The sequence below is a fragment of the Mustela erminea genome, chromosome 1, assembly GCF_009829155.1.
Source record: "Mustela erminea isolate mMusErm1 chromosome 1, mMusErm1.Pri, whole genome shotgun sequence".
NCBI classification, from domain to species: Eukaryota; Metazoa; Chordata; class Mammalia; order Carnivora; family Mustelidae; genus Mustela; species Mustela erminea.
Genome location: NC_045614.1, coordinates 126,344,163 through 126,358,699, shown reverse-complemented (window position 1 = coordinate 126,358,699; position 14,537 = coordinate 126,344,163). Strand labels below are relative to the sequence as shown.

Below are 14,537 nucleotides of genomic sequence, written 5' to 3'. Positions count from 1 at the left end.
AGAAATAGAAGTATCATATAATAGACATGAAACCCAGGTCACAAGATGATTTATTCTAAAGCATGATACCCACTCACTTCTTGAAACATTTCTTCCCATCATAGGACCCAAAGGAACGATTAGGTTGTCATCCACAAACAGGATTTGCTGATATTCAGGGACACCCATTTTTTCGAAATGTTGATTGGGATATGGTATGTAAATTTTCATTGTTTTCTATGTTAGGTTTCATTATTTTCTTGGGCCAAATTTTATTATCTTAAAAGAATGCTGAAAAACAAATGTATCACAGCTTCAGTAACTTAAAACCACTCTCTAAAGTGCTTTTTAAAAAGCTTTTAAAACAGTAATAGCTTGGAATACTAATTTAATGGACCAGGTTGTTGTAATATTAGTAAGGCCCGCATCAGTGTTCAGTTTTGTAAATGATTTCCATCCTTGTGAATACTGTAGAGCCATTGCTATGAACGCACTGGGATAGGACAAGGAGGCATCTGAGGGCAGAGGAGAAATGTAGAGGTGGAATTTTTCTGGGAACGTAGGCTTGAGCTGTCATCTAATATGTCTTTTCTAGATGGAGCAAAAGCAGGTGGTACCTCCCTTTAAACCAAATATTTCTGGGGAATTTGGTTTGGACAACTTCGATTCTCAGTTTACTAATGAACCTGTCCAGCTCACTCCAGATGATGAGTAAGTAATTCCATAGACTGAAATATTTCTAAAGTTCTTTGGAAGTTTCACTGTTAGTGGCTACACAGTGCTTCGTTATCAAATTATAGTATGATTTATTTAGCCATTCAGTTATGGGGTATTTGAATCTATGACAGTCTTTTAAGTTATAACAGCCACCCTATTCTACTTTGCCTCCCATGCCTTATCTCAGATTCTCACAACAGCCTTGTAAATCGACTTGCTGTCCTCTTCGTCTTACAGACGAGGAAACTGAGGCTCAGAGAGGTGAAGCAGAGTTTCACAGTCACCAGGCAGTGGCATCAGGACGCAAACCCACGTCTGCCCGAGGCCCATGCTCCTGCCGCTGCCCTGGGCTGCCCTGCTGTGCTGATGGCCGTTTTTGTCTGAGTCCCTGTAGGTCACCTTAAGATAGATTCCAACAAAATGAATTAGGTCCAAGGGGATCACATGCTTCAGGCTCTTGATGTGTATCGCCAGATTGCTTTTTTTTAAAAGAGTGGTTTAGAATAATTTGGGGGTATTTGATCACTGACCTGTCATTACAGATTTGTTCTCTCATCTCGAGGAAGCCCTTCCTCCTCGGCAGTATTTTTACTCACATCTTCTCATTCCTCTCACATGCCTCATGCAGCTGTTCCAGACCGTCTCTACATTTTAGAAGCCTTCAGTCCTACCCCCATGTCCCCCACCATAGTGGATCAGCCTTGCCTTACCTTGACTGCAAGGACTGGGACCTCCTGCTTTGAGCTTGCTCCCTTTTCATCGCTCACCAGACCACGGCGAGGCTCACAATTGCTCTCTTACCTCCTTCTTCTGGGTGCTTGGATGTCCCTCGTTTGCAGGGGGTGCCCCATTTCCCTACGTCTGTTTCCTTAGCTTCTCTGCTAGGATTTCATTTTGTCAGTTATGTCTGTTCTTCTGCCTCCTTTAGTTTCTCTTTCCGGCTGCTTTTCTGCTACTCACCAACATGCTCCAAAATCCAAGTTTTCCCCCTGAATCTTAGCACATCTTTGAACCGTCACATTTTCTTACTTCATTTTCTTCCCCAAATAATTAATAGATGCTCATGGTAAAAGAAGATAAATAAGCAGCATCTCTCTCGAACTCCTTCAGAATAGTCAACATCAATTGTCTTATGCTTTCTTACTCTGGGCACTTCAACTCCTCGCAGTTTAATCTGTTCCTCCAGCGACTGAAGGTTGAATTGATTTGTTAATTTCTGACTTTTAAAGCGTATTCTGATTCGTGTGATTCATTGTCATCTCCCCTGTACAGCATTTGGCGCTCACAGCCTTGCTTTGGTTGGCCCTAGCCATCCTGGTTCTGTGGCATCTCTGTGACCACTTGTCACCCTTTTTTCCCTGTCCCCTTGAGGCAGGGATGTTCCACGGTTCAGTTCACAACAGCCTTCTCTTTGCTGTGTGCAGTTTGTGTCTGGGGATTTCAGCCAGCCCCACAATATTGACACGAGCTCTTTCAGTGACTGCCAGCAAAATTGGCTAACAGTTGTTGAGCAAAAGGCACTGTGCTAAGTATTAGCCATTCAAAGATGATTAAGATGTAGGTCAGTCTCCCGAAAAGCTTCCTGTCTACTAAAGGAGAGAGAGATGTACCAATATCATTACTTCTGACAGCATCATGTGTTAGAAATCACACCAGATTCAATCAAAGGACAGGAATTTGTCCTGACACCACCTCTTCCCCACTGGGTAACCTGGGTTTGAATGTCCTAACTTCTCTGAGCCTGTTTGTTCTCTTCCTGCCTGTGTTGCAAGGCCACTGTGAAGAATGAAAGAATGATGGTTCTGGAGCGCCTCGCCTCTCCACCCAGTGCCTCTCCTGAGCTGCATTCTGTCTGCTGATTTAAACGTCTCCCCTAGTTCGCCAGACAAGCACCTCAAACACAAACCCCTAAATACTTTCAGTAACGATGCTTGAGATGTCTGGCTGCATCCGTCAGAAGAGCACGCGACTTGAGCTCAGGGTTGTTATTTCGAGCCCCATGTTGGTACAGAGATTAAAAAAGAAAGAAAAGTAATGATTCTTTATGGTCTCTTTTTCTGTTCTCAATCTGTTATTTTTATTTACCTTTTTCTGTTCCTTATGTCATCACGTATTTGTTCAGATTCAAAATGTCCATGATTATGGACCCTTCCTTTTCCTTAACAAACTGTAACACATTCAGCCGCCAAGTAAATCCTGTCTGTTCTTCCTTTACTTCACAACTTGCGTCAGATCCTTCATGTTCGTTCCCACTGCCATGAGTCCAGTTTGTATCTCTTTCAGATCATACCCAAACACGACCCCATCCTCCTCAGTGGGCATCTTCTTGGCTTTGCCACCCATTCGGCCCATCTCACTAAGTAGCACTCCCAGTTCTGTCACCCCCTTGTCGGAAGCCTCCAGGGACCTCCTGCTTGCCTAGCAGATAAAATCTGTCCCCTAGGCCAGCAGTTAGAGCCTCCCACCCTCTCCTTCTGCCTGACTCCCTGGCCGTCTCTCTCTCTGTGCTCTGTGTCTTGTTACTCTGCGTTCCCTGATGGTGTGCTCTTACCTTTGTTCATGCTGTTCCTCTGTATGCATCTTTTCATTTTTATGTACTGGAATCTTCTCTTTCTGAGCTAGTTCAGGTGTAGCCAGATCTTTGATGAACCAAGGTGAAACTCCTCAGGGTAAACCTCACTGGCTTGAGCTAGCCATTATCTTCCTTTCAGATCACCTGTCATTTGTCATGCCTCTGTTCCTGTGCTTTCAACTCGAATAAATTACTTGCATTTTCTCAGACCCAACATCATCTTTCGTGATTCCATTCAGTATATGTTTATGTAGTGGATGCTGGTGTTTTCGATTTCTCCAACCAGAAGTCACCCTTTATTTTAGAACTGTGGTTAGATCCAGGCTTAGCTGTCCTGTATGAAACTCAGGGTGTACTGCTTTCATTTGTAGCTTTTTGTTGTATAACGTTCCTTCCCTCCTTGAAGGGAGGGACTGTATCCTGTGTAACTTCGTGCTCTGCCGTATAGTGTGTGCATTTTTTTTTGAAGATTTTATTTATTTATTTGACAGAGAGAGATCACAAGTAGGCAGAGAGGCAGGCAGAGAGAGGGGAAGGGAAGCAGGCCCCCTGCCGAGCAGAGAGCCCGACGCAGGACTCGATCCCAGGACCCCGAGACCATGACCCGAGCCAAAGGCAGCGGCTCAATCCACTGAGCCACCCAGGTGCCCCTAGTGTGTGCATTTAAGTATTAAAATACTCAGTAGTCCTATTCTTACTGCATATTAAATTAGAAACCCAGTATAGCAGAATGCCAGCGTGTTTACACCCTACGACCCATTACCTCCTTGCAGTGTCTTTCTGGGTACCTGTCCCTATTGCCTTTTTTTTTTTTTTTCTGGGTACCTGTCCATATTTGCGTGGTTTTTTTAAAGATTTTATTTATTTATTTGACAGAGAGAGAGACACGCACACACACAGTGAGAGAGGGAACACAAGCAGGGAGAGTGCGAGAGGGAGAAGCAGGCATCCCTCTGAGCAGGGAGCCCGATGCAGTGCTGGATCCCAGGACCCCGGGATCATGACCTGAACCAAAGGCAGACACTTAATGGCTGATCCACCAAGGGGCCCCTTCTGGGTTAACCCAGAAGGTTAACTTTTTCTGGGTCTTGTCGTCATCACCTTCCTGTTGAGGTGATGACTAAATTGAATGCTAATTCAGACCTGTATGTTCACCTATAGAGAGGAATGTTGTTCAGGTCAAAAGTTAAAATTAACTAGGCTTGTGACAGTTTGTGACTTTTTTATTCCTAGCCTTCAGTTTTGGACCACCTTTTAGTTCTAAACTTGCTTATGGGATTGTTAGTCGTCTTTTATTTTCAGTACTCTTGGTTCTTCTAGAAAATGTTTTGGAACTAATCTAAACACTTAATAGATTCCCCCTCCATAATTTATGTAAATTATCCTTCTTTTATTTTTTTAATTTTATTTTACCAATTAAATAAAAAGTTGGTTAGTTTATGAAAATTAATGTATTTTTCTTTCAACAGTGACATCGTGAGGAAGATCGATCAGTCTGAATTCGAAGGTTTTGAGTACATCAATCCTCTTTTGATGTCTGCAGAAGAATGTGTCTGATCCTCATTTTCCAGCTGTGCATTTTGCTTGTGTTGCCATTTAATGCATGAATAAACTTGTTACCACCTGGGATACAATGAACCATTTTATATTTTTCACCTACAAAAAAGCACTCAATATCTTCTATTATTGGCTGTGAGAGTCAATTTATTACATCTAACTGTGAAAAGAAAATGAAACTAGTTTCCAGACAGTGTCAACACTTAACTCTATTGGTGATCCAGCAGCCTACTGATGAGTAATGAAGTTGTCCTTTTGTTTAAAGAAACTACTTACCACCGCCTTTAAACAGAGAATCCGTAGCATTAAGGCACCTGGTGGGATTATATTTTAAGCCTCCGTAATTTTTTCATTCTTCACCTCACCTTGAAGTGTTTAATTTTGATATAAAACAATGATTCAAAAAACAGCAATTTATTATATTTCCTATTACTTTCTGAGTTGTTTGTGTTTAAAAATTCAGCTGTAAGTTTTATTGCCTTGGATAATTAAATTACTGATTTTTAAGGCAGCAGTTACTAAATTGGTAATAAAAGATGACTCTTGCTTTGAATTAGGGAATATGCATTCTGCTTGAGGGAGAAAAATGGGCACATTTTACTAAGCATCAGATTCCAATCATTAGCTGTTTTTGAAAAACTTATTAGAGTGATTTCTTTAGTATAGGGGCATTAACTTCTGAGCTTACCCCCTTTTTAACTGGTAAGTTAATAAATGGCACGCAGAGAGCCAGGATGCTTTTGAATGGAGCATGTCTGAGCATATAGAAAGGAAAAAAATAGACATTTAAAATAGATACAGAAAAGTGCAATGGTAAGATTTCTTTCTTAGCAAATCCCATAGGTATTTTTTGTGATTTGATTTAGATAATAAGGAAGCGCTCGTTATCAGACTTATAAAAACATTCCATTATCCAGTGGAGACAGAATGCATGCTATTTTTTTCTTATAGTTTAGTATACAGAAAAAGAATTTATCTTCCAAATAGTGGCTTAACCATACTCACTTCTTCACCAAAGCCCCATCATCCCTACTTTTGGACCCTGTTTATGGAGTCTTCAGTGAAATTTAAAAAAAATAAACACGAATAAATATTAGGGACACGCACATATATGCACAACATTTCCAGCTCCTTAAGTGAGTTTGTATTAAGTAGGTAACACAGGTAATCAGAGTGGAATACATTTCAAAGGCAGAGTTCTTCAGATTATTTTTTATTAATATTAGTGTTTAGCAATTTATTATTTAAAGGGATGCCAGTGATAGCATCTGTTTATTTTTTTTAATGAAAAGGGATGTAAAAAGTAACCATAATCATCTAAGTTACTTACAGTTGTCCAGTCTTGGTAAAATTGAATTTTGGGGAAAGCTAGCTAGTTTTAAAACTAGAATGATTTAAAATTTATAGGCATTTAATAAATTATCTCTTTTTGTGACGCTACATTTTATTAGAAATGTAATTTTTCTGAAGTTTCTGGCCATATACTCATTTTTCTTGAAATAACTAAATCTGAAAGCAATGAAAACCTCAAAAAGAAAAAGTTTATATACTTTCCCATGTTTATATAACAGGTATATATGTTTTTCTTAATACCTAAAACTTGTTTTAAGAAGCAATATTCACTGCAAACCATAAACCCATAGAAAATTCTGACATGTAGGAAATGTATTTATGATCTTGCTTTTAAGTGGTACTGTTTCCCTTGGGCATTAGTTCTCAAATTTCAGAATGGGGAACAATCACCTGGGACATTGTTTAAAATGCACATTGCTGGGCCCACCTTAGAATTCTGTTGGGTCTTTGAACCTTATTTTGAGAAACACTTTCTTGGAGCTATTTCATGTCCTGTAGTTATATATTAGAATATTCATGATAAGTTTTGAGAAAGGGGTAGGCAGTGAGTTACTATCTTACCTACAATTTTAAATAAATTTCAAATGACTTCTTCAGGTTAGATATCCCCCACCCCCCACCCCCCAAAAATCCCATCTATTTTCTATCAGGAGTGTTAAAAATGATGAACATTTTTCTGTGATAAGGTTTTAACCATTATTCAGGGTGGTTTTTTGTTTAAAAAAATTTTTTTTAACAGATAAGATTTACCATGTATATTTTATACAAAACTGCATTACAAATATGTTTTTAATTGCATTGTTTTTTTGTAGTTTTTAAGTGCCATGCCAGTTCCTTTTATATTATATAGAAGTTCTCACAAAATACTCAATGGGAATAAGGCAGCTGACAGAATGGGATTTTGGTGTTCTAAGAAAAAATTTATTTTGCATAAGCATGTCTGTGGTCAGATCATTTTACGTGTCTGCAGCCTGAATTGCATATCAGGTATTATGCTTGTTTAGTACCTGTACATTTACTTTTTAACTTTCGTTTTGATTTTTGTCATGTGGAATACTGCCTTGGTCATCATAATGTAATCTGTGTTTGTGTACCCTTTTTTTTACTTTAAAATCTTTAAATAAAATGTTTAATACTCATCAGGACTGGAACAGGTTTAATATGTAGCATTTCAGAAATTTATGTAAGAACAGGGTGCATCAGAATTTGTTCAAGAAAGAAAGTAGAAATTTTAGAGTTTGGAATTTTGCTCTACTTAAATTAGCATTCTGGTAGTACTCATGCCATAATCACAGACATTCATTCATAAAATATTGTTCAGTGTATTTTTAAACTCACTCTTCTATGTATCCCTGCTATTGGAAAACAAATTAGTAGAAATCAGCTGAACGTAGAGCATTTTAACTAGTTTTAAAACTGAAGCAAATTTGAACAGATTCCGAATAGGTTTTTCCCAAATTATGTTGCACTGTGGTCTAAAGTTCCAGAACTTGTCCTTTCTTGGTTGTAGTTGGTGTCTGTAGATAACAGCTGTGAGATCGGCGCCTCACACTTAGCAAACCTCTTTACCACAGCTTAATGTCGCCTTCCCTTCACGAGGAGAATGAAATCTTAAGTGCCTTTACTTTTTTTCCCTGAGTGGACTTGTCAGAGAGCAAGGGGTTGTATATTAAAAGCACCAAGTACTGATCTCCTGTGTCTTATTTTATTTTTTAAAAGATTTTATTTTATTTAAGATCTTATTTATTTGACAGAGAGAGAGATAGGGAGAGAGAACAAATGCAGGGGGAGTGGGAGAGGGAGAAGCAGTCTCCCCGCTAAGCAGGCAGCCCCATGCAGGGCTCGATCCTAGGACTCTGGGATCATGACCTGAGCCAAAGGCAGATGATTAATGACTGAGCCACCCAGGCAACCCAAAAGTTATTTTAAAGTAATCTCTACACTAAGCGTGGAGCTCCAACTTAAAACCCGAGATCAAGTCATATGCTCCACCAACTAAGCCACCCCGCATCTCCTGTGTTTTACTATTTTATCCTAATTTCAATTCTTGCTTAAAATGGAGTTAGAGGTGGTATTAACGAAGTTCTGCTCAAGCTAGCCGCAGTATCAAATCATGAGTTTGATTGTTTCCTTTGAGATAGTAAAATCCCAAAGCAGAGTCCAGAGAGGAGCTTTGCAGCTTTAGGGAAACTGCAGTAAGGCGGTCACTGAGGCAACCGGTTTCTCCCTGAAAGGTAAAGCCACTCCCCAGTTTTTAAAATTCAGCAGCTTAGCTTCTGGACAACATCCACCAGTGAGTCAATCTGGTGTATTGTTGGCCTATCTCCCTAGATTTACCCTCCTCTGCCCTAGCACTTCAAGGATCAGTTAAAACTCAGATAATCCATGTACTTTGTATCCATAGTTTATTGTTCCAGAATATACTGTAGTTTACTATGCAGGGTGCCAGAAAAGAATCTCTGGCCTTGACATTCAAGATGGAGCGTGGACACACTGAGAAAGATGTTCATGTCTACAACAAAGAATCCGATGAGAGGAACCAAATAAATGCAGTAAATGTACAGTATGTGGTTGTGATAGTTTTCATCTTCACCAGGGAAACTTGTCTTGAGTTTTACTTGACATTCGTATGTAATTTATGCAAGATGTTTTTCAAGTTTATGGTAGATTCCACAAAGCTTTCAGAATTCATAAATATACAGAAAGAATTCATTTATATATAATAAGAATTCATATATATACATACATGCTTTCATATATTATATTCGATTGTTTTTGGCTCTTGTGCCCAGAAATATGAATGGGAGTGGGAGAGAAAATTGTTGGATGCTTCTGCTTAGACTGGATTTTGTACAATTCATCTCTGAAATTTATGATAAAAATGAATCTGGCTCAATTTGACAGTGATTTTCGGTAGTCAGTCCACCTTCATGTAGCCATTTGTGCCTTACTGACAACACTATTTTTACTGTAATTACTATTCTTAATGTTTTTATTGAAGAAAATGAAATTATAATTTTTCTAAGAGTTAAGTGATTGCTTGGCCTGATCTTTTATAGGATGTCTAAAAGTTAAAAAAAAACCAACAAAAACCATGCCAGCTGGATTTGAGATTTGAGAGAGATTCAGCTTTTTTTTTTTAAGATTTTATTTACGTATTTCACAGAGAGGGAGAGCACAAGCAGGGGGAGTGACAGGCGGAGAGGGAGAAGTAGGCTCCCCACTGCAGGGAGCCCAATGTGGGTTGGGGCTCGATCCCATGATCCTAGATTCCTTGATCCTGTGGTCACAACCTGAGTGAAAGACAGACCCAAACTGACTGAACCATGCAGGTGCCCCAAGAACTTTAGCTTTTCATTGACAGTTTAGCTGATCAGAAGAATATTCTAATTCTATAGGAAAACCCATTAGGAAAGAGAGCCAGTTGAAAAGATCTATCAAAATCCTTGAAAAATTAGATACTGCTATTTTTTTTTCCATAAAAGATAAGTGCTGGGTTTCTAGAAGTAGTGACACGAAATGAGATTTAAAACTTACATGTTATAAACTGTCTGCAATGTGGGTATTCTTGGTTACTTTTTTACATCATTCATAACATATTTAGGGGAAAATCAGGTAAAGGTAGTTAAGTACAGGAACTATTCTAACTCACATTTTATGGCCTTTAACAGAACATTTTCTCTCTAAGCAACATTTCTTTCTAGGCATTATAGGTTTTAATTTAAAAGTCAGGTTTTTAAACTTGAGGATCACGAAAGGATGTGCATTTGTGAACAGTTCGAAAGTTTACCCATTTTGAAACAGTATTTCAATGAGGAAAATCTAAATCACTGTGGCAAAGACTTGACATTTTGCTAAATTAATCCTTAAGTTTAAATTTTTAATTTTATTTATTGGAGGCATTACAATGTGTCTAACACTCTGCCAATTCTGCGGGATTTAGAAACATTTTATTATGAGAAATTTTTTTGTGATCTAAAGAAAAAATTTGTTCAGAAAAGTTGGCGTAAGTTCAAAAGGATAGTCTGTATGCATGTTATTCCTTTAGATAGGGGATATTTCCTACGATTAAAACAAAAATTAACATTCTCCCACAGACAGCGAGGTCCAAAACACAGGGCAGTATGTCCGCCTCTTGCAATGGTGATTCTATCTCCTTTACCACCACCAGGGGCCAGTCTGCTGCTGTAATCAAGGTCAGAGTCACCTCAGCCCTCTGGGAGACGCCGCCGTCTGTCCACCGCAGGCCAACGAGCAAGAGGTTCCAGGATTTCATCGGTGCTCAACGGGTATTGTGATTTTACAGAACTTTCGGAAATCAACATTTGAACCGCGCTCTTCTGAAGGAAATCTCAAATATGTTACCCAGGAGTCTGGCAAATTTTCTCAAAAGTGCTTTGCCTTCTGGGTGTTGAAACTTTGATATTTATTCAACACAAGTGAGGACCTACTATGTGCCAGGCACCGGGGAATAATTCAAGCAAGGATTTAGTCATATCACATCTCATGCTACCTGGGCATTTCCCCCCTCTATGGAGGGTACCTTCAGCTGAAAATAAAATCAGGGCTTTTTTGGGTCATTTAAACACCAAGAAATTCAGCAAAAATAAAATCCAAGATTCTTCAGTTGTGGAACTTTCTATATCAGATATGGCGTGACCTCACAGATTTAACCCATGAATGTTTGCAAACACTCAGATTGTCCATTAAAAACATGATTTCAGAAAAATTTTGACTCTGTTTCTATTTCAAAAACACTAAACACTTTTGTACTGGAGGTAAGGGGTTGAAAGCATCAATTTGTCAAGAAAAGGCTTTTAAAAAAAAAAAGATTATTTATTTATTTATTTGACAGAGATCTCTAGTAGATAGAGAGGTAGGCAAAGAGAGCGAGGGGAAAGCAGGCTCCCCACTAAGCAGAGAGCCCAATGAGGGGCTTGATTCCAGGACCCTGAGATTATGACCTCAGCCGAAGGCAGAGGCTTAACCCTCTGAGTTACCCAGATGCCCCAAGAAAAGGCATTTTCTTGTTAATCCTGTTGAAAATGAATTTCCACCACGCCTCAATTCTAGGCAGGTATTTACTTCATTGCCCAAAATAACTGCTTGTAAAATGTGCCGTAAGTTGCATTAAACCTCACACCTTCTCCTTCACAGGCTTTTTCATCGACAACTTTTTTAAGACGGTGTGTTGTAGACACCACTTTGTAATCTGCACATTGTAACTTGGTAGTAAGAGAAACTGGGAAGTATGATGACTGTCCACTTGCACAGTTTTCTTAGAAGTATAAGAATTCCTTTGCATTTTTTAAAAGACAGGTGAAAGCTTGTACTTTATCATGAGGTCTGGCAGGAGTTTTTTGGGGTGTGTGTTTGTGTGTGTGTGTGTGTGTGTGTTTTAACTTATGCTTGATTTTCACTGATGCCAGAGGAAGTTGAATTTCCCAAAGAAAGCTGCTCCTCGACGTTGAATCCACCCAGAAAGGAATACTATTTACTGATTTTAATAGCTAACATGGGCCAGGTCTATGCCAAACATTTTTGCATTCAATCCTAAGAAACTTCTGACAGTGCCGCCCACCCCAGACCTACTAAACTGAAGTCTCTGGAGTGGGACCCGAGACTAGCATCTCAGACGAGTCTCGGTTTAAATTTTGAGAACCACTAACCTGTATTAATATGGGCTACTTTCACCATTCATCAGATTTTTTTTTTTTTAATGGAGATTTAGGAAGCAAACTTCCTATGTTTCCGGTGCCTACTGCTTCTCAAGAGATTTTATATAAATACAAAGTTTGCACTAAAATCTGTCTCCTTCTGAGAAATTACACACAACGAACACACTATTTTTAAAATGCTGTCTTGCTGACTCAAAGGCCATCTCTGTGGGTATGTTTAACACCTCAGTCCATTCTCTGCAACTGTGTCAGTTCAAGTCGGCCAGCCTTTCACGTGATGCTGTACTCTGTCTTTCCATAGTTTGAGCCTCCTACTCTATAGACAGGCCAGGACCCCTTCCTTTCAAGCAGGTAAAGCTGTGTGGTAGTCCATCAGAAACTGTTCCCAGGAGCTCCTGGGTGGCTCAGTTGGAATCATAACCTTTGCCGCAGGTCATGATTCCAGGGTCCTGGGATTGAGCCCTGCATCAGGTTCCCTGCTTAGCAAGGAGCCTGTTTCTCCCTCTCCTACTCTCCCTGCTTGTACTCTCTTTCTCTCTCTATCTCTCTCTGTCAAATAAATAAATAAAATCTTTAAAAAAAAGAAAAGGAAAAAAAGAAGAAACTATTCCCATATCTGACACTGGGTGTGAGCCTGCCCAGTGAAAGAATCCTGTGTCTGGCCTCTTTCCCCAGCTCAGACACCCTCAGATCAAGAAGTCCAGGATGCTGCTGATTTCTGGAAACTCAAGGTGCCCTCTAAAACACACCTAACACTAATGCTCTAGGTGACTGCGAGGGTTCGTTCTTTTAGCTCTCTTGGAGTTCACGGTGCCCGTATGCCAGTGATCTGTGCCGACCGCCCACCGTGTGACTCCAGGAGGTGACCTGCCTCAACCTCGCTTTCCCATTCTCTGTTTTCACCCTTCCCAAAGTCAACCTTCCCTCTTCCCTACCCTCCTACCATTTCTCCAGTGCCCACTGGGATCCTAGGTCAATGAACATTATCAAAGCTCTCAACCTATTCATGGCACTCTCCTTCTCCTTCTGACTCCCCTGGGGTCATTGTTTTCCCTCCACACTCTGAAGTAGAAGCTGCTTGTTCTCCAGATGGTTCCCAGCCCAGGGGCCAGCATTCTTCCGGTTTCTTCATGCCACTGCCTACTATGACTCCTCCACCCAAGTAGGAAAATCCCACTTCTTCCAGGTTCATGCCCCGTGGCTTGACCTCCTTGTCTGATAACGCCCTCCTGTTTATCCCATTTCACCTGAGGAGGATTTGGCCCCTGGCACATTGCTCTCTCTACCCTAAGGGCTACTTCCTTTCCCGGACCAGAAATCAGGAGTTGAGCCGAACGCTTAAGGGAGACGCTTAACCGACTGAGCCCCGCAGGCGGTCCCATTCGTTGGCTTGTTTTATTATCATCTGTCACTTCCACCAATCTGGGGGCTCCACAAGGAAAGGGGCCATGTCAGTTTCACTGACCACTGTAGTCCCAGCACCTGGAGCAATGCTTGGTACACAGACCCTCCAGAAATATTTATTAAATGAGTGAATAAACGAGTGAATGAACAAACATTACTGGAAAGAGGAAGCTCCCGGTGGCTGATGGTTTCCCTCTGAGTGGAGATCATCAGAGTAACTTTCATTGCTACAGTAGATGGGGGCTAAGGAGCCAGGACTTTGAAGAGACCACGTCGATGGTTTTTAAGCTTTTACAGGGACTGGAAAGTGGAGCTAGGAAAAGGCCTTCCCCCACACACTGAATGCTGACCTAGGCTAAAGAAACATTTTGCTACAGTTGGGAAGGTGAATCATTCTGGGGTTTTGCGGGATTGCCCAGCACTGATATAAATGGAAGCTTTTAGACAAGACCCTTAATTTCTCAGGAAATACATGGAAATCTGGGGAAAAGGGCCTCCTGAAATACTACAGAGGCTGCAAAACATAGACCGGTTTTGTTGATTATGAGTTTTCCACTTTGTAGGAAGAATTTAGGAGAGGAGAATTTCAGTTTATAGACGGCCTCGATTGCCTTAGCCAGGTGAATCCTATTGAAAAGGCTCAGTGGCAGCACATTTCATACTTTGAGGATGGATCTGACTCTCAGAAATACTCCAAAGCTATTTAGAGTCAAGTCTCACGTGGGTGGCAAATCTGGGAAATATTGTTCTGGAAACTTGGACCTTAATTCTGCCTCCTTTCTTCTCCCTGATGCAAGAACCTCTGCTGGAATGACTTTGAGGTAAATAGGACATTTTGCTTCTTCTTCTTGACCCACAGAGGAAGGCTTCAATTCTCAGGGGAGACGAAATGATGATGGAGAGAACATCTTTTTTTCTCTCCGGCTCAATGATTCCCCAAAGCTGCGTTCTTTGTCTTTTCATTCAGCCTCCTGGTAGTACCCCAGGTGCTTGGCTGTGGACCAAGGTGTGGAGAGCTCTTCTAAGTCCATATTTGCAGAACCCAGAAGAATATTTCATTGGTTCTATACTCCAGGCTACTTGCAGCAGGATTTCACAGGGTTGGGATGTGGGGACGAAAAGAAAGGCCTTGTACCTCTAGTTTAGAATCCCTATCCTTATCCTTCGAAGCTTACAAGACTGCAGGATCTTGGCCACAGGCCCAGAATTGTTCTCCATGGGTGCTCTCTGGTAGCAGAGAACGTCCCACTCAGAGCCGCCCTTAATTCCCCACCCCC

At 40.6% G+C, this 14,537-nt stretch overlaps 1 protein-coding gene across 1 annotated transcript in view; it reads left to right on the top strand.

The window, feature by feature from the left end:
- Window positions 1–7,317, top strand: part of PRKCI (protein kinase C iota) — a 67,556-nt gene extending 60,239 nt beyond the window's left edge. Inside the window, exons 16-18 of the mRNA XM_032341422.1 lie at window positions 105–194; window positions 575–690; window positions 4,738–7,317. Of these exons, the coding sequence (XP_032197313.1) occupies window positions 105–194; window positions 575–690; window positions 4,738–4,825 (294 nt within the window). The 3' untranslated portion in view covers window positions 4,826–7,317. The remainder of the gene's footprint in view (window positions 1–104; window positions 195–574; window positions 691–4,737) is intronic.
- Window positions 7,318–14,537: the final 7,220 nt, after the last annotated feature.